At 40.2% G+C, this 24525-nt stretch overlaps 1 protein-coding gene across 2 annotated transcripts in view; it reads left to right on the top strand.

The window, feature by feature from the left end:
* syne4 (spectrin repeat containing nuclear envelope family member 4) overlaps nucleotides 1-24525 on the top strand; it is a 53765-nt gene that overhangs the window by 10441 nt on the left and 18799 nt on the right. For both annotated transcript variants that reach the window (XM_062962426.1, XM_062962425.1), the window contains exons 2-8: nucleotides 1994-2229; nucleotides 6590-6740; nucleotides 12934-13110; nucleotides 13207-13344; nucleotides 15999-16193; nucleotides 17360-17612; nucleotides 21464-21561. In XM_062962426.1, coding sequence (XP_062818496.1) covers nucleotides 2117-2229; nucleotides 6590-6740; nucleotides 12934-13110; nucleotides 13207-13344; nucleotides 15999-16193; nucleotides 17360-17612; nucleotides 21464-21561 — 1125 coding nt within the window. In that variant the 5' untranslated portion in view covers nucleotides 1994-2116. The remainder of the gene's footprint in view (nucleotides 1-1993; nucleotides 2230-6589; nucleotides 6741-12933; nucleotides 13111-13206; nucleotides 13345-15998; nucleotides 16194-17359; nucleotides 17613-21463; nucleotides 21562-24525) is intronic.

The following is a 24525-nucleotide window of genomic DNA, read 5'->3' as shown; positions in this document are numbered from 1 at the left end:
TAGTATGAATTTAATTATGACCCCAGAACCGTTATAATTAAAGGTGCAAGAGCCCTGGAATGACTTTATTAATTTTATATGACCCCAGATTGTTATACTTAAAGGTGTAAGAGCCCTGGAATGCCTTTATTAATTATATATGCCCCCAGAACCGTTATAATTAAAGGTGCATGAGTCTTGGAATGGCTTTATTAATTATATATGCCCCCAGAACAGTTATAATTAAATGTGCATGAGTCCTGGAATACCTTTATTAATTATATATGACCCCAGAACAGTGATAATTAAAGGTGCACAAGTCCTGGAATGGCTTTATTAATTTTATATGACCCCAGACTGTTATAATTAAAGGTGCAAGAGCCCTGGAATGGCTTTATTAATTATATATGCCCCCATAACAATGATAATTAAAGGTTCATGAGTCCTGGGATGGCTTTATTAATTATATATGTCCCCAGAACAGTTATAATTAAAGGTGCAAGAGCCCTGGAATGGCTTTATTAATTATATATGCCCCCAGAACCGTTATAATTAAAGGTGTAAGAGTCCTGGGATGGCTTTATTAATTATATATGACCCCAGAACAGTTATAATTAAAGGTGCAAGAGCCCTGGAATGCCTTTATTAATTATATATGCCCCCAGAACCGTTATAATTAAAGGTGTATGAGTCCTAGAATGGTTTTATTAATTATAATATGACCCCAGAACTGTTATAATTAAAGGTGTAAGAGTCCTGGGATGCCTTCATTAATTATATATGCCCCCAGAACCGTTATAATTAAAGGTGCAAGAGCCCTGGAATGGCTTTATTAATTTTATATGACCCTAGAACCATTATAATTAAAGGTGAAAGAGCCTTGGAATGGCTCTATTTATTATATATGACCCCAGACTGTTATAATTAAAGGTGCAAGAGCCCTGGAATGGCTTTATTAATTTTATATGACCCTAGAACCGTTATAATTAAAGGTGCAAGAGCCCTGGAATGGCTTTATTAATTATATATGACCCCAGAACTGTTATAATTAAAGGTGCAAGAGCCCTAGAATGGCTTTATTAATTTTATATGACCCTAGAACCGTTATAATTAAAGGTGCAAGAGCCCTGGAATGGCTTTATTAATTATATATGACCCCAGAACAATTATAATTAAAGGTGCATGAGTCCTGGAATACCTTTATTAATTACTAGCTGTGCCCGGCCACGCGTTGCTGTGGCTAGGACTTAATTTTTCTTTTCTTTTTGTTGTATGAACATAGAGGCGTGGATGAGAGGTTGTGCTGTCAATTTTCAAGGTTGTGAGGCGTTTAGTTTAGTTGTTTTGTCCGGTGCCGTGATTCCATTACCCTTTTATATATATAGATAGATGTCCCCAGAACAGTGATAATTAAAGGTGCACGAGTCCTGGGATGGCTTTATTAATTACATATGCCCCCAGAACAGTTATAATTAAAGGTGTAAGAGTCCTGGAATGGCTTTATTAATTATATCTAACCCCAAGAACTGTTATAATTAAAGGGGAAGGAGCCCTGGGCTGTTTTAATTAAAGACATAGGAGCCACAGAGTATTTTTTTATTACAGATGCATTGAGTCCAGGACTGTTTTAATTAAAGGCGCATGAGCCCTGGACTGTTTTTTCTTGGTTCTTTGCAGACCTCAGGTGCGCCACTCCTTTTTGTCTTCCTGAAGGTTTGTATGTGCGTGTATATATATGTGTGTGTGTGTGTGTGTATCCCATTTCCTGCAAAGCAGGTGAATGTGGAAAATGCTCAGCAGGTTTCTTTGGTATTCATTCCCTGGGCAATAAACCTCCAAGTGTTTGTTTTTTTTATCTCAGAATCAGATAAGCGGCTGTGAACTTGGCTGCCTGAGCATGGAAAAAAGGGAGCTGTGGCTTGTTTGCCTCAAGGCGGGTTAGAGTTCTTCCTTGTACGTATCACTCTCGATAACAGACCCGCTCTTTGACCCGCTTTGCTTTCGGTTCTCCCAGGCCCAGAAGGCATTCCTGCAAAGAGCATCATGCCCTTTGGATGCCCAGTGATCCCTCGGAGAAGTTGCAAGCACCCAGAACCAGGCAGGTAGCGGATCCGGGATCCCGTTGACGTCTCCAAGGATGCCGAAAGTGGGCTTGCAGAAGGGACCTCTCCCACTGGAGTCTCAGCCGCATTGGATGCCAGAATTGGATGCTCAGGACCTGCGCACGGCGTCTGTGGAAAGGCGCATCAGGTGGGAGAAGTTTCATATTTATATGGAGATATATGCCATATTTTCTCTATTCTAAGACACCATCGATTCTGAGAGATGCACTAATACCGTGTTTCCCCGAAAATAAGACAGTGTCTTATATTAATTTTTGCTCCCAAAGATGTGCTAGGTCTTATTTTCAGGGGATGTCTTATTTTTCCATGAAGATGAATGCACATGTATTGTTGAACAAAAAAGAACATTTATTACAGTACAGTAGTTGTCATCACAAACCAGCATAACCAGACAAATTGTGAATCCTATCAAGAATTTCTTGTTACTACCATTATTTCCATGTACAACTGGTATGTACATTTACCAATCCTGCATGCTCTGGTGTTCATGCTTCCAAACAAAAACGTTGCTAGGTCTTACTTTCGGGGGAGGCCTTATATTTAGCAATTCAGCAAAACTTCTACTAGGTCTTATTTTTCGGGGATGTCTTATTTTCAGGGAAACAGGGTATGTGCTTATTCATGTATTACTGTATATATTTGAGTATATTTATTTATTTACAGTATTTATATTCCGCCCTTCTTTCTCACCCCGAAGGGGACTCAGGGCGGATCACATTATGTACATACAGGGCAAACATTCAATGCCCATAAACACATCGAACCAAGACAGAGACAGACGCAGAGGCAATTTAACCTTCTCCTGAGGGGATGTTCGATTCTGGCCACAGGGGGGAGTAGCTGCTTCATCATCCACTCTGATGGCACTTCCTCATTCCAACGTTGTAAATTAGTTAAACTTGCCTCCCCACTTTTATAAGTGGTACCTTATTTCCTACTTGATAGATGCAACTATCTTTCGGGTTGCTAGGTCAGCAACGAGCAGGGGCTATATTTTATTTTTAATTGACGGGTGCTCACCCCGCCATGGGCTGGCCTCGAACTCATGACCTCATGGTCAGAGTGATTTATTGCAGCTGCTCAACAGCCTGTGCCACAGCCCGGCCTCGGCCTAGTTTTAGACTAAAAAAACCCCGCTCGGCTTATACTCGGGTGAGGGTCCTGGTTGGCTTATATTTGGGTCAGCTTATACTCGAGAATATATGGTACATTTATTATTTTTCTCAATTATTGTTGCTACTATTACATTTATTTTACTCTATTTTTATTATTATTAATAATACATTTATTATTTCGCTCTGATCTTATTATTATTATTGCATTTATTGTTTTACTCTATTTATTATTATATGTATTATTTTCCTGTATTTTTTATTATTATTACATGTATTATTTTACTCTATTATTATTAAAAGGATACATAAGCACATTTACATTGAAGAAGATGAGAATAATGATTTGACAGTCTTATCTTAAATTTGAGCTTTATGTTCAAAAACATTTAACCTACTGATGCCTCAATTAATGTAATTTTATTGGTATCTATTTTTATTTCTGAAATTTACCATCCTCGGCTTATACTGGAATCAATGTTTTCCCAGTTTATTTGTGGTAAAATTAGGTTCCTCGGCTTATATTCTGGTTGGCTTATACTCGAGTATATACGGGTATATACTTATATGGAGATATATACCGTATTTACTCTAAGACGCCATAAATTGTAAGTGGCGCACTAATGTGTGCTTGTTTGGTATCATATATTTATATGGAGATATTTACCATATTTTCTCTATTCTAAGATGCCGACAAAATTAAGAGGCACACTAATTTTAGAACTATATATATATATAATATATAATACTAATATTATGCTATACTAATATATTGTATATACAGTAGAGTCTCACTTATCCAACGTTCTGGATTGTCCAACGCATTTGAAAACATTGACTACAAAAATACCTTGGATAATCCAGAACGTTGGATAAGCGAATGCTGGATGAGACTCTACTGTAATATAATGTAATACAATATTATACTAATACAATATATTAATTCTATATTATATATTAAATGTAATATCACTAATAATATTACCATATAATGATATAGTACAATACTAGCTGTGCCTGGCCACGCGTTGCTGTGGCGAAGTATGAGGCCCCTTCTACAGAGCTGGATAAAACGCACACTGAAGTGGATTATATGGCAGTGTTGAGTTGAGATAATCCAGTGCAAAGCAGATAATCCAGTTCAAAGGCCGGGCTGTGGCACAGGCTGGAAAGCAAGCCAGCTGCAAGAAATCACTCTGACCTAGAGGTCATGAGTTTGAGGCCAGCCCGTGCCTGCGTCTTGTCTCTGTCTCTGTTCTATGTTATGGCATTGAATGTTTGCCTTTATGTGTGCAGTGTGATCTGCCCTGAGTCCTCTTCGGGGTGAGAAGGGCAGAATATAAATGCTGTAAATAAATAAATAAATAATATAAGATTCTAAATGGGTTATATAGCTGTGTGGAAGGGCCTTGAGTCTACACTGCCATATAATCCAGTTCAAATCAGATAATCTGTATTTTATAGGCAGTGTGGAAGAGGCCTAAATGAGGCCTAACTTTGCCTGTCCCCTGGGCTGAGTGGGTTGCTAGGAGACCCAGTGGGCGGAGCTTAGCCTTCTAACTGGCAGCAATTGGATAAAAACAATTATTCCTCTCCCTCTAATTAGGACTTTATTTTTCTTTCCTTTTTGTTGTATGAACGTAGAGGCATGGATGAGGGGTTGTGCTGCCAAGTTTAGTGTTTCTGGAATGTGTAGTTTTGTTGTTTTGTCCTAGGCCGAAATTTCATTACCCTTTTATATATATAGATAGTAATGTAATGCTTTATTGTGTTATGCTAATAATATATTGTACAGTAGAGTCCCACTTATCCAACATTCGCTTATCCAACATTCTGGATTATCCAACACATTTTTGTAGTCAATGTTTTCAATACATCATGATATTTTGGTGCTAAATTTGTAAATACAGTAATTACTACGTAGCATTCCTGCATATTGAACTTTTTCTGCCAAATTTGTTGTATAACACGATGTTTTGGTGCTTAATTTGTAAAATCATAACCTAATTCAATGTTTAATAGGCTTCTCCTTAATCTCTCCTTATTATCCAACATATTCGCTTATCCAACATTCTGCCGGCCCGTTTATGTTGGATAAGTGAGACTTTACTGTATGTATATATATATATATATATATATATATATATAATACTAATATTATGCTATACTAATAATATAATATATTGTATATACTTACAATATTGACAATAATTCTATTATGTAATACAATATAATAATACACTATTTTAATTGTATATTATATATTACATGTAATACTACCAATAATATTGCAGTCTAGTGGTATAGTACAATATAGTAATATATAATGCTTATATTGTGCTATGCTAATAATATAATATATTGTATATACAGTAGAGTCTAACTTATCCAAGCCTCGCTTATCCAACGTTCTGGATTATCCAATGCATTTTTGTAGTCAATGTTTTCAATATATCATGATATTTTGGTGCTAAATTCGTAAATACAGTAATTACTACATAGCATTACTGCGTATTGAACTACTTTTTCTGTCAAATTTGTTGTTAAACATGATGTTTTAGTGCTTAAATCATAACATAATTTGATGTTTAATAGGCTTTTCCTTAATGCCTCCTTATTATCCAAGATATTTGCTTATCCAAACTTCTGCTGGCCCGTTTGGCTTGGATAAGTGAGACTCTACTGTACATGGAAATCTCTAAATATTTATATGTATATAGGATTTGCAAAGGCTTGCAAACATATGAGGGGGAAATTCATATGTAAAATTAATGTATATAGATAGATATAAATGTAAAGGAACATAGGGATTGCAAAGGCTTGCAGGGGGAAATGCTTATATATCTGTAGCAGAGATTAACAAATATTTCAGGGGAAAATGTTTTTATAAGGTTAATGGGTGTGTGTGTATATATATATATATTCTTCCTGACTTGCAAGGGCTTCTTTCCCTTTTCAAAACATTCCCTTGGTTAAGAGCGAGGGAGGCTTTGGAAAAATAAACACTGATAAGGGAGGGTAAGATGAGAAATAAATATATCAGCCTCCAGGCTCCACTGTCGGCTTGACCTTGACCCCATTATAAGCCAGGGGAGGCTTTTTTCAGCTCATAAAAAGGGCTGAAAAACTCGCTTATCTTCGAGTATATACGGTAAATTACAGATGACATCACTCAAATAGGAACTCCTAAAACAACTTCTGCTTTGGCTTTGGCTCAGCACTAAGATGACCGCATCTAATGCACAGGCATCCTCATTTTGTCAAGGCGATTTAGCCAAAAAAAGGTGAGCATTAGATTTGAGTCAATAGAGTACCGGTAGTTATCTTTGGTTATGGTTATTTCATTCTGTGATCCACTCCTTGCTCGCAAACCAGGCAGGACGAGGCATGGCAGCTCCAGAAGACCCTCCAAGACATGATTTTCCAATTCCGGGACTGGCTGCGCTTAGCCGAAGCGATGGCCTCGTCCCCGGCCTCTTCCCAGGTCTCTTTCGCCCGTTCCAAGAAAGAGCTCCAAAGGTTCGAGGTAAGAAGAAACCACCTTCTTCCCATGTTGAGGTTTGTAAAGACACCGTTATATATGGGTTAACTGGAAAAGTATATACTCGAGTATAAGCCAACCTGAATATAAGCCGAGGCACCTAATTTTACCACAAAAAACTGGGAAAACTTATTGACTCGGTATAAGCCGAGGATGGGAAATGCAGCAGCTACTGGTAATTTTCAAAAATAAAAATAGATACAGTAGAGTCTCACTTATCCAACATAAACGGGCTGGCAGAACATTGGATAAGTGAATATGTTGGATAATAAGGAGATTAAGAAAAAGCCTATTAATCAAAATAGGTTATGATTTCACAAATTAAGCACCAAAACATCATGTTATACAACAAATTTGACAGAAAAAGTAGTTCAATACGCAGTAATGCTATGTAGTAATTACTGTATTTACGAATTTAGCACCAAAATATTACAATGCATTGAAAACACTGACTACAAAAATGTGTTGGATAATCCAGAATGTTGAATAAGTGAGACTCTACAGTAATAATAAAATTACATTGTTGTAATTGAGGCATCAGTAGGTTAAATGTTTTTGAATATTTACATAAAACTGTAATTTAAGATGAGACTGTCCAACTCTGATTAAATCATTATCTTAACCTTCTTCAATGTAAATGTGATTGCGTATCCATCCAGTAATAAATACACAAAAATAATAAATGTAATAATAATAGAGTAAAATAATAAATGTCATAATAATAATAATAATAATAATAATAATAATAATAATAATAATACATAGAGTAAAATAATAAATGTAATCATAACAATAATAGAGAAAAAATAATAAATTATGTATATACTCGAGTATAAGCCAACCCCAATATAAGCCGACCGGGACCCTCACTTGAGTATGAGCCAAGGGGGGCTTTTTCAGCCTTAAAAAAGGACTGAAAAACTAGGCTTATACTTGAGTATATATGGTAAATGCAAAAAGCTGATTGTGAGCCTGCGAAGAATAATAATAATAATAATAATAATTTATTTCTAGACCACCCTCTCTCCCAAGAGGGACTCAGGGTGTTAACATACATATATGCATGTATTCAGTGCCACAATATCTTCATTAATATCAAAAGTATAAAATGACAATAACATACACATTATAATAAAAATTCCACATTAGATAAACAATAAATTTAAACATGACAGTCAGTAAAAACATTATTGCACAGAGCGAGCGAATACCTGGACCAATTTAAGTGACCAAGTTGCTGAAAATGTTCAGTTCTTGTTCTAGTTTCATGGAATTTGGTTATTTTCTCTGCCATGCTAATGGAGAACCGGGTTGAGCAGGTTTTACCTAAGAGTGAGTGTGTGTATGCTGACTGGAAACAGCCAGGAGAGAAGATGACTGCCGACTTTCTGAGGCCCTGTTATTTCTAAGGCACTGAGGCAATTTTACGGACTTTAAAAAGAATTTTATCCTATTGTAAATATCATTGCTCTGTTTGATCTTTTGAAGTTAGTAAAGTTTCTGTTACTCGCACTACAAAGTTGAGTGGCGCGTCATTACACTGCAGGGTAACTTTGGTTCACAGGTGGACGTAAGAGCTTCTATTTAACATCATCTACAGTCCTTTACAGAAACCACCTTCTTCCCAAAGCAGGTCATTTATTGCTATTTGGAGTCGCCTTTTGCTAAATGTTCCTGATAGAAAAAAGGAGAAGCATTTGATAGCCTGGGATCGCAGTCGTTTTATCTCCGGGGCCAAAAACAACAGCGAGCGAACAAGCGAGGCATTTAGGAAGAAGAAAGAGAATACGGCTTTGTTCTCCTTCCATTGACACTTTTTTGGGGGTGAATTCTCCACCTTGGAAACCCTGCTCACCTTGGAGGGAGGAAAACAAAGAATGGCAAGATGGGATAAGTTTTGCTTGGAGATGTTGAAATTGCTCTTGACTCCCAGCCAAAGACCGTTGAATTGCTAGAAGGCTTACATCATGACTTCATAAAGACAGTTTGCCATTCTTCTTCTTCTTTTTTTTTAAAAAAAACATTTTTATTAAGTGTTTTTGAACATAAAAAGAGTGAGAACGATAGTGTCAAAAGTCAGATGCCAATTAGAGAGCAAAACAGAGTTTATTAAAGCAACAGTCCAAAAAATAGCTCAACTAAAAAGACTTAAAACACTTAACTTTCAGTGTTATTAAGTAGAACAAGCGGGTAAAACCCCAAAAAACAAGAACTGGCAAATAATCCATATTAGCCAGAGATATAATCCGGGTTAAACTTAAAGTTCTAGAACTTGACCCAAAAGTTCACAATGGGCTGAAAAACGGAGACATGAACTAAAGCAAGTAGTATTGAAGCCCACAAACCTTTCCCAAAACTCAAAAGTACAAATAGGAGTTCAAAACAAACAAACGCCCAAACTGAGCTAGGGAACCCCCAGTTGAGAGCAGCAAAGCCAGCGAAACAGCGAGATGCTGGCGAGTTCGCAGCAACCGCTGCTGGAACATGCACCAAACCAAGAGTTAAAGGAGCAGACCGGGAAAGCGTCGTCAAGCTGGTCCGAAATCGGGATAAGCAGACAGCGTCGGTATCAGGAGTGAAGGTAGTAGTCAGCAACAGCAGACAGCCACGGAATAGAGAACGACGTCAAGCCACAGATTGAGAGCGAAGAGCAAAGCCAAGTCAAGTTCCAGTCCAAGGTCCAAGGTCCAAGGTCCGAGAGGTTGAAGTCATCCAAGAAGGTCACAACACGAAATGGCACAGAGAGCCAAAGCAACGAGGGCAAACAGCAGCTAATACAAAATAGTAATAACAGTGCAGTCCAGGAAAACCCACACAATTCCAGCCCTCCGTTGTAGAATAACCCAGATTAAACTTACATCCGTTGCAAAGTCCCAGTCCAGTCTTCAGTAACACACACAGGAAACCCAATGGCGCCCAGCAACACCTTGCCACACGCAAGGTATAATGGCCAAACAACCCCAATATATCCAGGTCTCCCTGGGCTTCCAAACTATCCACGCCCAAAGAGCAGGTGTCTCAACTTCTTAATCTGAATCAGAACTCCACACAGCCAATGCCCTTGGGTCAGGTGTTCCGAATTCCTCATCAGAGTCCCAATCATCCTGCCCATGCCCAACTCTATCCACACCTGTGGATCCTCTCTCACTCCTCCAAGCAGACCAAGTGGGATCTGCTTCTGAAGACACCCAAGCTTCCCCATGGGCCCCAATTCGTCCCCAAGCATCTCTGGTGCCCATGCCCAGTCCGTGCCCAATTCCTCCGTTAACACCTGTTCCCCAGCATCCATTTCCACGTCAGGATCCCCACATGAATCCTCCTCAGAATACTCCCCATCAGTCTCCCTGACCCTTTTCCTAAACAAATCCTCCAACGAGCTCTCCTCGCGAGGGTTTTTCCTTCCTCTCCTGATCCCACCACTATCATTCACAGTCTCCGAAGGCGCATTCACAACATATAGTGAATGTAGAAAAAAAGTGAAAAGGGGGGGATGTGATACGAAGAAAGAAAAAGAGAAAAGGAAAAAAAAACCATGGAGATAAAAATAAAAGTTGTCAAAATGAAAGAAAAATATAATAAGTAAAATCTAAAAAAAAAAAGTGTTATAAGAATGTAAAAGACCAATGCTGGAAATACGAAAAACATGTAGGCACATTCTTCCACATGTGGTGGGGATGTAAAACAGCAAAGGAGTATTGAAAAAAAATCGATGAAATGATACAAAAAAACCCATCAAAATAAATATTCAATTGACACCGGAGTACTTTTTATTAGGAATGATTGCCACGAACGTTAACAAGAATCCAGAGATTCTATTTAACTATTTTGTAACAGCAGCCAGAATAGTATATGCAAAGAAGTGGAAATCAACAGAAATAACAAATAAAGAAGAATGGATATTAAAGATTATGGATATAAAGAACATGGATACACTGACATATTACAGTAGAGTCTCACTAATCCAAGCCTCGCTTATCCAAGCCTCTGGATAATCCAAGCCATTTTTGTAGTCAATGTTTCCAATATATCGTGATATTTTGGTGCTAAATTCATAAATACAGTAATTACAACATAACATTACTGCGTATTGAACTACTTTTTCTGTCAAATTTGTTGTATAACATGAAGTTTTGGTGCTTAATTTGTAAAATCATAACCTAATTTGATGTTTAATAGGCTTTTCCTTGATCGGTCCTTATAATCCAAGATATTCGCTTATCCAAGCTTCTGCCGGCCCGTTTAGCTTGGATTAGTGAGACTCTACTGTACTTGAAAACCCATCATGGAAAACCAAAAAAAGAAACAGATTGGACATTACTGACAACTTATATAGAACAAGAGGAACTTTTTACAAAAATACAATGGCGGAGTGGACTTACAATGATAACAAGTACAAAATATTCTATCACCTAGAAGAACAGATGGGAAGTACAATAATTTTTCTTTTTTTTTCTTTTATTTATTTATTTATTTTTCTTTTTGTGTGTCTTGGGTTTTTTTCTAGATTTTACTTATTATATTTTTCTTTCATTTTGACAACTTTTATTTTTATTGCTGTCCTTCTTTCAAGTTGCCAAGAAGGGAGACCAATAAGGAAATTTTCTTTTTGTTTGGAGGGGATTATAGTATCCAGTATTCCCAGACATAGGGGCATATGGTTGGAAGTTGCAATCCAAAAGCAACCTTTTTGTGCTATCCAATAAAGTTGGAACCATTTGTTGTTGTTGTTTTTTTTTAATGTCAGGAGCGACTTGAGAAACTACAAGTTGCTTCTGGTGCGAGAGAATTGGCTGTCCGCAAGGACGTTGCCCAGGGGATGCCCAGATGTTTTGATGTTTTTACCATCCTTGTGTTATGCACCAGCTGCCATGAGGAAGCAGACATCTCTCAGGCCCAGCTTAGGGTCCTAGAGTATCTATTGTTATTAATATTAATATTATTATTAATGCCCATTGTTATGCACCAGCTGCCATGGGGAAGCAGACCTCTCTCAGGCCCAGCTTAGGGTCCCAGAGTATCTATTGTTATTAATATTAATATTATTATTAATGCCCACTGTTATGCACCAGCTGCCATGGGGAAGCAGACCTCTCTCAGGCCCAGCTTAGGGTCCCAGAGTATCTATTGTTATTAATATTAATATTAATATTAACGCCCATTGTTATGCACCAGCTGCCATGGGGAAGCAGACCTCTCTCAGGCCCAGCTTAGGGTCCCAGAGTATCTATAGTTATTAATATTAATATTATTATTAATGCCCATTGTTATGCACCAGCTGCCATGGGGAAGCAGACCTCTCTCAGGCCCAGCTTAGGGTCCCAGAGTATCTATAGTTATTAATATTAATATTATTATTAATGCCCATTGTTATGCACCAGCTGCCATGGGGAAGCAGACCTCTCTCAGGCCCAGCTTAGGGTCCCAGAGTATCTATAGTTATTAATATTAATATTATTATTAATGCCCACTGTTATGCACCAGCTGCCATGGGGAAGCAGACCTCTCTCAGGCCCAGCTTAGGGTCCCAGAGTATCTATAGTTATTAATATTAATATTATTATTAATGCCCATTGTTATGCACCAGCTGCCATGGGGAAGCAGACCTCTCTCAGGCCCAGCTTAGGGTCCCAGAGTATCTATAGTTATTAATATTAATATTATTATTAATGCCCATTGTTATGCACCAGCTGCCATGGGGAAGCAGACCTCTCTCAGGCCCAGCTTAGGGTCCCAGAGTATCTATAGTTATTAATATTAATATTATTATTAATGCCCATTGTTATGCACCAGCTGCCATGGGGAAGCAGACCTCTCTCAGGCCCAGCTTAGGGTCCCAGAGTATCTATTGTTATTAATATTAATATTAATATTAACGCCCATTGTTATGCACCAGCTGCCATGAGGAAGCAGACCTCTCTCAGGCCCAGCTTATTATTATGCTTTGTTTTGTTTCATCCGAAAATGGCATCTTTCGTTTCGTGCATCCGGATGGATGATACTAAACGAATAAATGAATGAAACATATGAAACGAATATCAGGCACATCACTAGAAGAAAGATGGGTAACTAATAATAATAACAATGCCCTCCAGCGTGTGATAGAACCACACTGGAGGAAACCCATCACTATGATTGACATGAGTGAAAAACTATGTTAATGAATTCCTTCTCCTCCAAGGCGCTGCAAAGACAGGTCTCTGACAAGCTGTTGCCTTTGGAAGCCTTGAACCGGCAATACCGTCGGCTGGTGCAGAGAGGCGGCCTTTGCCCCGAAATCAAGTCCCGGGTTCAAGACGTCAACCGGCGTTGGGATGCTTTGAAGATTTGGTCTGCTGTCGTTTCCAAGAGGCTGAAGGTGAGGGGACCTGCGTAGCAACAACTGGCACACAACTGGCACGCATCTACACTGTGGAATGAATGCTTGAAATACAATTGAATTGTCCTCTTTCAGCATGTTCTGAAACAACGGGAAGAGTTTGAATCGGAGCGAGAGACCCTCCGGCTGTGGCTAATGGAATTGGACCTCCGTCTTACTGACGTGGAGCATTTTTCGGGCGGCACATCTTTGGAAAAAATGATCCAGCTGCAGGTAAAATGTGCCGTTGCGCCTGGGGCTATAACTCTTAGCGAAAGAGGCATGGATGTGACATCTTTCCCCAGGGGATTGCTTCTTGCCCTCCTTTAGGGAAACTGGAACTCCCAAGGACCAAAACACTGTAGATAACTCAAAACTGGTTTTATTGTTCACCAAAGGTTATCCCAATAAGCTGGAAGTTTCAAAGGGGTAAAGGAAAGTATACATTACAGTCTTTGGTTGTCTTAAGTCCAAGGAGCTTTGCAGCTGAGAAGCTTTTCCAGGTCCCTCTTTCTCAATGGCTGTGAATGCCGGAGCAATCCTCAGCCTCAGTCCAAATGGCCTATGTTTGAAGACACAGTCTTCCTCTAATGCCAAAGAACTGATTTGAAGGCGCTTGAGACTCCCCAACGTCGTCCAGGTTGACCCTGAACATGAAGCATAAGTCTCAAGGGTAAGAACCTCAGAATTGGTGCTGAGAGAGGTAACTTAATCAAGGGCTTTTAGAGCCAAGTCTCTCTCTCACGTCCATCTGGTAGAAAGCTTGATGGTGGAATGAAAAAGGAAACACTGACCCACTCCAGGAAAGGGTGGAGTCAAACAGTTGAGTTGAGGGAGCAATGTAACTGGTGCAAACAACATTGATTGACAGCTATAAATAACCAATCAGTCCAACTACATTTACAGGGTAAAAAGGCAAAATCAGGCATGATACAATTCAAATCTTGCAGCTTACAGATCCACATATAGATGGCACCACTCGCGCCGTCACAATCATAACCTTTGGTAAAGTATGATCTTCCTGAGAATAACTAAATACTCATATGAGTGCCCATATTATATTTTTATCTTTTATTCCCTACTAGCTTGGGGACTGGTCGGTGCCGGGATTATTAGAAGAAGGTATTGTTTGTTTTGGGATGTGAGGTAATATCACTGAAGTTTGGTCCAGATCAGTTGTTGGCTGTGTTCAGTGCTCTCTTGATAAGGGAAAACTACAACTTCTAGATTCCCAGGGCAGTCACCCCCAAACCCTGCCAGTATTCTCAGTTGACCATGTTGGATCTGCGTGCCAAGTTTGATTCAGATCCGCCGTCGGCTGGGTTCAGCAATCTCTGGATAAGGGTGAACTATAACTCTCAGATCCGAGGGCAATCACCCCGAAACCATGGCACAGTTGGCCATGTTGGGTCTGCGTGCCAAGTTTGGTCTAGATCTGATGTCAGCTGGATTCAGTGCTTTCTGGATAAGGGTGAACTACAACTCCGAAAATCAAGGTCCATTCCCCTAAACCCCTGAAGTATGTTCAGTTGGTCATGGGGCTTCTCTGTAAGAAGTTTGGTCTCGGTCCATTGTCAGTGGTGGTCACAGTATCACTGGATGCAGGTGGACTGCAACTTCCAGAATCAAGGTCCATTACACTTGCAGTGCCCGGCCATATGTTGCTGTGGTGGTATGGGAAATAAAGGAGGCAGAGCCTACCTTTCTGACTGGCAGCCAGGGGGGAGAACGGCTCTTCCTCGTCCTCTGTAATTTGGACTTTATTTTTTTTAGTTTTTTTTTATTGAAAGACATAGATTGGGTGGCTATGTCTTTTGTGGCCAAATTTTGTGTGCTTTGGTTCAGTGGTATTGTTGTTTACTCCATGGGGAAAATGTACATTACATTTTTATATATATAGATTGGTGGACTTTGCAAAACACGAATCAATCTGTCGCTTCTGAGAAAGCTTGTTGTTATCCTCCTCCGCCTTTTCGCCTTTGGGTTTTTTTCCAAAAAAAAGGAGATCATATCTGTAGGAACGTTGTGTTTTGGGTGGACCACACACGGATCCTGCTTATTGAGCGGCTTGTTTTCCGACACCTGGAAGGTTCTATGCAGAGGCGTTGCTCGATCATTTCTGCCGATCACGATGTGCAAATCTAGAGCTTTTTACGCAGCTGTTGTTTTTTTTGTGTGCAATCCACTTCTATCCTGTCTTTTCCCTGCAAAAATGGGAAATGTTAACCTTTTCCGGCTTCTTTGAAGCAAAAATCGTAGCATCATAGTATTGGAAAGGGACCCCAGAGGCCATCCTGTCCAACCCCCTTCCGCCAGGCAGGAAGATACAATCAAAGCCCTCCCGACGGAGGGCCATCGACCCTCATAGACATCTGAAGTTTCATGGGGAGAAATAACACTATATAGGATCACTGAATCCTAAGAGTTGGAAGGGACCCCCAAAGAGGGACATCTAGTCCAGCTCCCTTTTTAAAGCAGGAAGACACCATCAAAGCCCTCCTGGCAGAGGGCCAGCCCACCTTTCCATAATAATAATAATAATAATAATAATAATAATAATAATAATAGGAGCGCCAGTGGCGAAGCGTGTTAAAGCGCTGAGCTGCTGAACTTGCAGACCGAAAGGTCGCAGGTTCAAATCCCGGAAGCGGAGTGAGCTCCCGCTGTTAGCTCCAGCTTCTGCCAACCTAGCAGTTTGAAAACATGCCAATGTGAGTAGATCAATAGGGGAGGTAACAGCGCTCCATGCAGTCATGCCCATAGCCATGAGACCTTGGAGGTGTCTACGGACAACGCCGGTTCTTTGGCTTAGAAATGAGCACCAGCAGCCAGAGTTGGACACGGCTAGACTTAACGTCAGGGGGAAACCTTTACTGTGACTATGTTAGGCTTTCCAAGAGGATGTGCAGGCCAATGCGGAGCGCGTGGACCACTTGCTGGTGCACGGGGAGCGCCTGATCCAGAAGAGCCACCCGGAAGATGCTGAGATCCTGGAAGAGGAGCTGCAGGACCTGAGCTGCTTCTGCCAGGAGGTCTTCCGCAGAGTCTTCCGCTTCCGACGGAGACTGGTCAGCATGAGGCTGGTATGTCAAGGGCAGGTGGTGGCGGACGACCCAATGACAGTCAGCATTCATAGAATCCTAGACTTGGAAGGGACCCCCAAGGACCACCTAGTCCAACCCCCTTTTGCCACGCAGGGAAGCACAATCTGATCCCCCCGACAGATGGCCATCCATCCTCTGTTGGATCACAGAATCCTAGAGTTAGAAGAGACCCCCAAAGGCCATCTTGACAGAACCATCCAGCCTCCGTTGAATCATAAAATCCTAAGAGTCCTTTCCAATCCTATGATTCAACAGAGGCTGGATAGTCGTTCTGCCCAACCCCTTTCCACCATAAGGAAAGACACAGTCAAAACCCTCCCAGCAGATGTTCATCCAACCTATATCATCTATCTGCACTCACATATTTTAGAACCATAGACGAGTTGGAAGAGACCTCCAAAGGCCATCCAGTCTCACCCCATTCTACCACAAAAGAAGACACAATCAAAGCCCTCCTGATAGATGGCCATCCAACCTATATCATGCTTGTGTAGTATATGTCTACACTCATATATTTTAGAATCATAGACACATAGAGTTGGAAGAGACCTCCAAAGGCCATCCAGTCTAACCCCATTCTGCCATGTAGGAAGACACAATCAAAGCCCTCCCAGCAGATGTTCATCCAACCTATATCATGCTTGCCTAGTATCTATCTGCACTCACATATTTTAGAATCATAGACACATAGAGTTGGAAGAGACCCCCGAAGGCCATCCAGTCTAACCCCATTATGCCATGTAGGAAGACACAATTAAAGCCCTCCCAGCAGATGTTCATCCAACCTACAGCACACTTGTCTAGTATCTATCTGCACTCACATATTTTAGAATCATAGACACATAGAGTTGGAAGAGACCCCCATAGGTGTATAGCTTGTAACCCGCCTTGAGGCTATTATTATTATTATTATTATTATTATTATTATTATTATTACTACTATTATTATTATTGTCAAAGGGCTTGGCTTGCAAAGCTATGATCATTTTGGTTGCCTTGCCTAGAGTTGTACTTGCTGTAGTTGGTATTATTATTATTATTATTATTATTATTATTATTATGCTCAGAAATGGGACTTTGTGATGCATAAGTTGCCATTGCATGCATGTATGTCACTAGAAGGATTCTGGCTGATATGTTCCCAGGTCTTTGAGGACGAATGGCTGTCGGACCGTGACAGTGACTTCTCCGAAGACTCCCTACAACTGGACAAAGCGGAAGCCGGGCAACGTATGGGCCCCCATTGCCAATCCACCCCAAAGAAAGCCCTCCTGCCTCGCAAAAAAGCCTCTGCATATGAAGGGGGGATGATGGATTTGGAGTGGGACCCTTCCGTGGATGTTGGAGGTTCCACGTCGCATGACGAAGAGGACTCTTCCTACTTCAGTGCCATTACAAGTAGGTGCAAGGTGCATGATGCGCCCAAAGGGAGACACTCCCATTTGCAAATTGACTATAGCATGCATGGGTCAATGTGACGTCACACCCAGGCACCTTTGGTTGAAATTAAGATGTGCTCCTTTCTTTGCCGGGTGGACCTTACTTTGAAGCTCAGGAGTCCCAGCAACTAAGGCCACTCCAAATTGGACATCAAACAAAATTTTTATTTTCTCAAAGTTCTTGACAGGGTTGGCACAAGTTGTTGAGGTTACAAATACAAACAGTCAATTTATGAATCATGCAGATGTTTCCCCTTAGCTGTTGGGTTAACTTCTTCCAATGACAGAGAAATCCTGGGATATTCTCTGCCCCAGTGCTGAGTTGCTATGTCCACGACCCGAAAGCTCCGTATTGTTCAGAATGCGGCAGCCAGGCTACTCACAAGAACACCCCTGAAATGCCACATAACACCAGTGCTGCAGCATCTGCATTGGCTTCCAACTGATTACCGTGGTCTATATAAAATGCTAGTCCTGACTTTTAAAACTCTTTACGGCCAGGGCCCATCGTATCTTAGGGACCGTCTCTCCTTCTCCCATCATCGGAGGTCGCAACGACCACCCCAGCGAGACTTACTCTATGTACCGGGTCCTAGAGAAGTGCACTTGGAAAGGACCAGGCGCAGAGCTTTTTCTGTTTCTGCCCCTGCCTTATGGAATGCCTTGCCGCCCTATATGAGAGCCATGCGTGAGTTAGGGCCTTTTACCCTAGCACTCAAGACATGGCTCTTTACTAGAGCTTTTAATCTATTTTATTTTTTTAAAAATCAATATTTGTATATATGTATTTTTATCCTTTACAATTTTATCTTGTAAATCGCCTAGAGCATCGTGGATGGAGGGCAATTAATAAGTAATTAAATGATGATGATGATGATGATGATGATATTCTCTGCCCCAGTGCTGAGTTGCTATATCAGAAAGAGCAGGTCTTTCCCTATCTAAACTCAAAGCTAGCTTGGAGACGAAGTGGTTAGAGCTTCTTCCAATGGCAGAGAAATCCTGGGATATTCTCTGCCCCAGTGCTATATCAGAAAGAGCAGGTCTTTCCCTATCTAAACTCAAAGCTAGCTTGGAGACGAAGTGGTTAGAGCTTCGTCCAATGGCAGAGACATCCTGGGATATTCTCTGCCCTAGTGCTGAGTTGCTATATCAGAAAGAGCAGGTCTTTCCCTACCTAAACTCAGAACTAGTTTTAAAGGCAAGAGGTTAGTACTTACGATGGCTTGTCTGAGCTGGCCTGGCTTGACCACACAAGCACACCTGAGTTCCTTTCTTTATTTTATAGAAGGCAAAAAAAAGGCTTTTCAAGATGGAGATTTTATCCCCAGGAAAAAGATGCGGCCCTCAAAATCAAAAAGATACTTTTGCAAGCCGACAACAGCAAAGGCTTTGCAGGCTGGCTACAAACCTCTGTTGATAGTTAACTATCAGGGTGTTGCTGAGTCGGTAGCAACCCTGGAAGAAACGCAAAAAGGGTGCTATTTCCTACAACTATGGGACAATACAAGTCAAACTCCTAGGAGACGGAACAGTCAATGTTGGCTCTCCAGGTATTTTTGACATCAACTCCCACAATTCCTAACAATTCCGCATTTGATGATGATGATAATAATAATTTTATTTGTTACCCTTGTAATAGCTCAAGGTGGTTTGCAACGCAGTCAGAACACATCAACATCAAATACGTATCACCAAAATACATGGCACAATGATCAAAATATAGCAGCCAGAGACTAGATGGCACCAAGTCAACTGAGATTAAAAACCAGACGCAATGCATGGTCGATTGAGCAAAACCAGGGGGCCGAAAGCATAGTACATGGCTGTAATTTAGATCTGTTGATCTAGTGAATCATTAAAAGGCGAGGGAAGCGTATTTATTGTTGTGTTCGGGCTTGTTTTTACTGTTGTATTTTATTACACTGTTGGGCTTAGTCCCTTTGTGAGCTGCACCAAGTCCCCTTGGGGAGATGGGGTGGGATATAAGAATTATTATTATTATTATTATTATTATTGTATGACACAGCAAACAAGATAGATATGCTGGATTTCGTATCACAAAATCACAAGTCAAACACTTCCCAAGTGTTTAGGACTGTGTGATGTATTTTCGGATGATGTGTGCAAATCCCAGTCAGGTGGCCTTTTGCAGTTGGCAGATCGTGATTTTGTCAATGTCTTTTGTTTCCAAATACCGGCTGAGATCTTTTGGCACAGCACCCAGTGTGCCCATCACCACCGGGACCACCTGCACTGGTTTCTGCCAGAGTCTTTGCAGTTCAATGTTGAGGTCCTGATAGCGGCTGAGTTTTTCCTGTTGTTTTTCGTCAATGCGACTGTCACCTGGGATGGCAACATCAATGATCCAAACCTTTTTCTTTTCCACAACTGTGATATCTGGTGTGTTGTGTTCCAGAACTTTGTCAGTCTGGATTTGGAAGTCCCACAGTATCTTTGCGTGTTCATTTTCCAATACTTTTGCAGGTTTGTGATCCCACCAGTTCTTTGCTGCTGGGAGGTGGTACTTGAGGCATAAGTTCCAATAAAATAATAATAATAAATAAAATATGTATAAGTAGATAAAAGCGTGTAGTAGAGCGATATGTAGGAAAGTTGTAATGGAAAAGTCTAAAACTGATAAGAAATATGTTTAAAGATGTTTTGATTTTTTTTTTTTACTGTCGGATTGTATACAACATGATATGTTTAAGATATTGTAAAATGAGGAAAATGTAAACTTATACATTTTGATTTATAAATTAATTAAAAAATTAAAAAGTTTGGGGACCCCTGGTCTAAAGTTTAGGACGTGGGCCGGGCAAATGATCTTGTTGTGCCATATCTGACCTGCGTGCCGTCACTTGAGGGCCACCTGCTCTGGATAAACCAGGTAAAATTTTGGCACGTCATGCAAGGCCAATGAAAGCTGGAGCTCTCCAAAGGCTCCTTCCTTCCTTCCTTCCTTCCTTATGGGGAGGGCCTGTTTAGTTCTCAATATCTGAAAAATGTGCACCACGATAAAGGTTCAAACCATAGAACACAATATGTATATTAGAGCATCATATACATAATAATGTTAACAATAATACAAATAATAATACAACTGATAACCAAATTCTGTCAGCTGTAGTGGCATACAGTCATAACTTACAAAGATTTATAGACTTCAATCATCCAGATTTAAATGCTACACAGAGCAGTTTTCAGTATAAAACATATATCAGACATATATCAACAAGACTCCAACTAAAGTTTGTTAGCGACACAGTATGTGTACATCCAGTCTCTCCAAATGCATGTAATATGCTGTAAAACTCAATATATCAGTGCACAAATCAATTGGCTCAAACTTGGCTTGGAGTCAAAACAAATCAAAGTCTCTGTAGTCTTGGAGCAGTTCTGTAGGACTCCTCTGGATATAAATGCAGTCAATAGGCTGTAGCTTCAGTTTGTTGACAATAAATGGTCAAATAGATGTTATTTTAGAGTAGCTGGCTGTGAGCCGAAGTAAGCTGTTTACAAGCTGTTTACATAAGCCGTTTACTACTGGTTCCCAGGTTTACTCCAGATGAAGGGTTAATGGAAACATTTAAATCTGGATGATTGCAGCCTATAAATCTTATTATTATTTGTATTATTGTTAACATTATTATGTATATGATGCTCTAATATACATATTGTGTTCTATGGTTTGAACCTTTATTGTGGTGCACATTTTTCAGATATTGTTTAGAATAGACAGCTGTGTTTAGTTATTATTATATATTGCCTGTTTAGTTCTCACCTGTGCTTCTTCCCGCCCTGCAGGTGTGGGCCTTTGGGAAGAGCCTCGCCGGAGGAGCCGAGCATCTCGCTGGGTGTCCGGATCGTTGCCGTTGAGGAGCGACAGCCGGGAAGACTTTGTGGTAGGTCGTGGGTTGGGCTGGGCCTCCGTGGAGAGTAGTAGTCCCAGGTGGATGTCCTTGTTATTGCTGATGATATCACAATGTTCATTTTCAAGTGTCCCGTTGACCTCAGGTGACCCCGTGATTTGTTTTCCGATGGGGATTTCTTTTTATCCATTCCTTCCTCTTAAATCTCGATTAGAGCCCCCCTCCAAGACAATCAGAGACTTTTGAAAACGTCTCCCTGGGTTGGTTTATTTCAACCTGACCTCGAATGAGAACAAAACTTGGGACTTTTCAATCTGTCTGGGTGCTCCCTGAATCCATCTAGTTTTAAATTCAATGCTGTTCACCAAAAAACCTAGCATGACTTGGATGGTGTGTCACTTTGAGAAAAAAACCATAATTTCACAATATATATAGTTTAAATAACAAAAATATATAATTGTAATATATAACTGTATTTAATAAATCAAAAACTATTTACTACCATTATTTCCATGTACAACAATCTATGGTACCTCTTGCAGTTTCCACGCTGATTTCTCTCTATTGTAGTTTCAATGTAGTCATGAATAATGAATAATATAATAATAATATAATAGTAATAATATAATAATATACTACAATAATAATAGAATAATAATAGAATAATACTAGAATGATATATATATATATATATATATATATATATATATATATATATATATATGAGTGATGGCATCACGGCGACCCACAAAACAACAAAACTACAGGCCCCCCAACCTCGAAATTTGACAACACAACCCATCATCCACTCCTCTAGGTTGATACAACAAAAAGCAAAGAAAAATACAGTCCTAATTAGAGGGAGAGAAATAATTGTTTTTATCCAATTGCTCCCACTTAGAAGGCTCTAAGCTCTGCCCACTTGGTCTCCTAGCAACCCACTCAGCCCAGTGTTAATAAAAGAATAAAAAATAAAATAAATACAAATAATACAATAAAAACACTAAAAAAATTAATACAATAAAATACTATAATAACAAAATAACTAAAAATAATACAACAAAATAATAAAATATAATAAATAAAAAAGATAACTTACAATAAAATTAATTAAAAAAATACAAATAACGTCAAATAAAAATTCCACAACAACTTTTAACCAATACCACCACTACTTTGCCACAGCAACGCGTGGCCGGGCACAGCTAGTATATATATATATATATATATGTAATGTGCATAATTCCCATGGAGTAAACAACAAAACCACTGGACCAAATCTCACCAAATTTGATCATAAAAGACATTAGTCATCCAATCAATCTGCATGCGGTAGCGTGTCAGCAAAAATGACTAGGCGTGTCAGTGCTGACACGCGTGTCATAGGTTGGCCATCACTGCAATAGAGTCTTACTTATCCAACATTATATTAACGCCCATTGGTACACATCAGCTCTAATGAGAAAACAGCTCTCTGTCAGTACGGGCTTATTGTTATGGGCAGAAACAAAAGGAAAATGAAAGCAAGCACAATGATTGTGCGGCTTTCATTTTCATGTCGCCTCTTGTTTCCTATGAAAATGTGGTCATTAGTTTCAATGCTAATCAAGGTGATTAACTACAACATTCAGACTGGCCTCCAACTGACCAAGAGTTCTTCTCTCACCCTGGACTTTCCACAGATATCTAATCTAAATCTAAATCCATAATAAAAGCGAAAACCTGTATGTGTTGTCGAAGGCTTTCATGGCCGGGATCACAGGGTTGTTGTATGTCTTTCGGGCTGTGTGGCCATGTTCCAGAAGCATTCTCTCCTGACGTTTCGCCCACATCTATGGCAGGCATCCTCAGAGGTTGTGAGGTATGGAGAAAACTAAGCCATTGAAATCCACAAGCATGTGGACAACTTCAACAGAAAGGAAGAAACCATGAAAATGAACAAAATCTGGCTACCAGTATTAAAAAACTCAAAAATCAGAACAGTAAATAAAAAGCAATACTCTGAAAACAGAGGATTTCCAGACATGAATCAACCAAGGGCAGTTAACGACTCTAAACAAAGGATGCCCCAGAGGCAGGAAGAAGACAGCAGATAAGCTTTTCAATGCTAATTAAAGTGATTAACTACACAACATTCACACTGACCTCTCTCACCCTAGACTTTCCACAGATATATATTAACCTCTTTGCTTAGTTTTCTCCATACCTCACAACCTCTGAGGATGCCTGCCATAGATGTGGGCAAAACGTCAGGAGAGAATGCTTCTGGAACATGGCCACACAGCCTGAAAGACATACAACAACCCTGAAAACCTGTATGTATATCTGCTCACACAGACAGCCTCTGGCCTCCACAAACAGGCTATACTTCCCAGGGTTAAGAATCTAGCAAGTCACTCTTTTCCACTGACATTACGGTTACAGCGAGTGCCATGAACACGCAGCCCAGCCCCTGCCAATGTCCTTCCCAAAGACTACAGCCCACCACCCAAGGAATGCTTTCGTTTGGGGACCATTTCATCCTAGATTTTGCTTTTTCTTCCACCACAGGCAGGCATCCCAGGGTTCTCCATTGCTGTGGAATTTGCATGGCCCCGCCCACTGCCTTTTCCTTTCCTTTCTCTGCATAACAAACAGAGCAGAACTGAGCTGCAACTAAACTTACTGGAGGAGTTTAGGGATTGACTCCACATGGTGGAAGTTGTCGTTCACCCTGCATCAAGTCAGAGCACGGTCACTCCTACCGGGGAATATACAGGAGTTGTAGTTCACCTACACCCAGAATGCTATTAACACAAACAATGATGGCTCTCGGCCAAACTTGCCATGCAGACCCGATAGGCCCAGAGTTGACTACTGGTGGGTTTGGAGGGGAACTGGACTGGAAGTTGAGGAGTAGTAGGTACTGGGATTTATAGTTCACCTACAATGAATGGGCATCACACTTGGCACACAGAGCCCCCATAACCAATACAACATATTGGACAAGTTTGGGGA

This window comes from Anolis carolinensis, unplaced genomic scaffold (genome assembly GCF_035594765.1).
Source record: "Anolis carolinensis isolate JA03-04 unplaced genomic scaffold, rAnoCar3.1.pri scaffold_10, whole genome shotgun sequence".
Classification (NCBI taxonomy): Eukaryota; Metazoa; Chordata; class Lepidosauria; order Squamata; family Dactyloidae; genus Anolis; species Anolis carolinensis.
The sequence above is the reverse complement of the archived record's forward strand: the minus strand, read 5'-3'. Positions and strand labels throughout refer to the sequence as shown.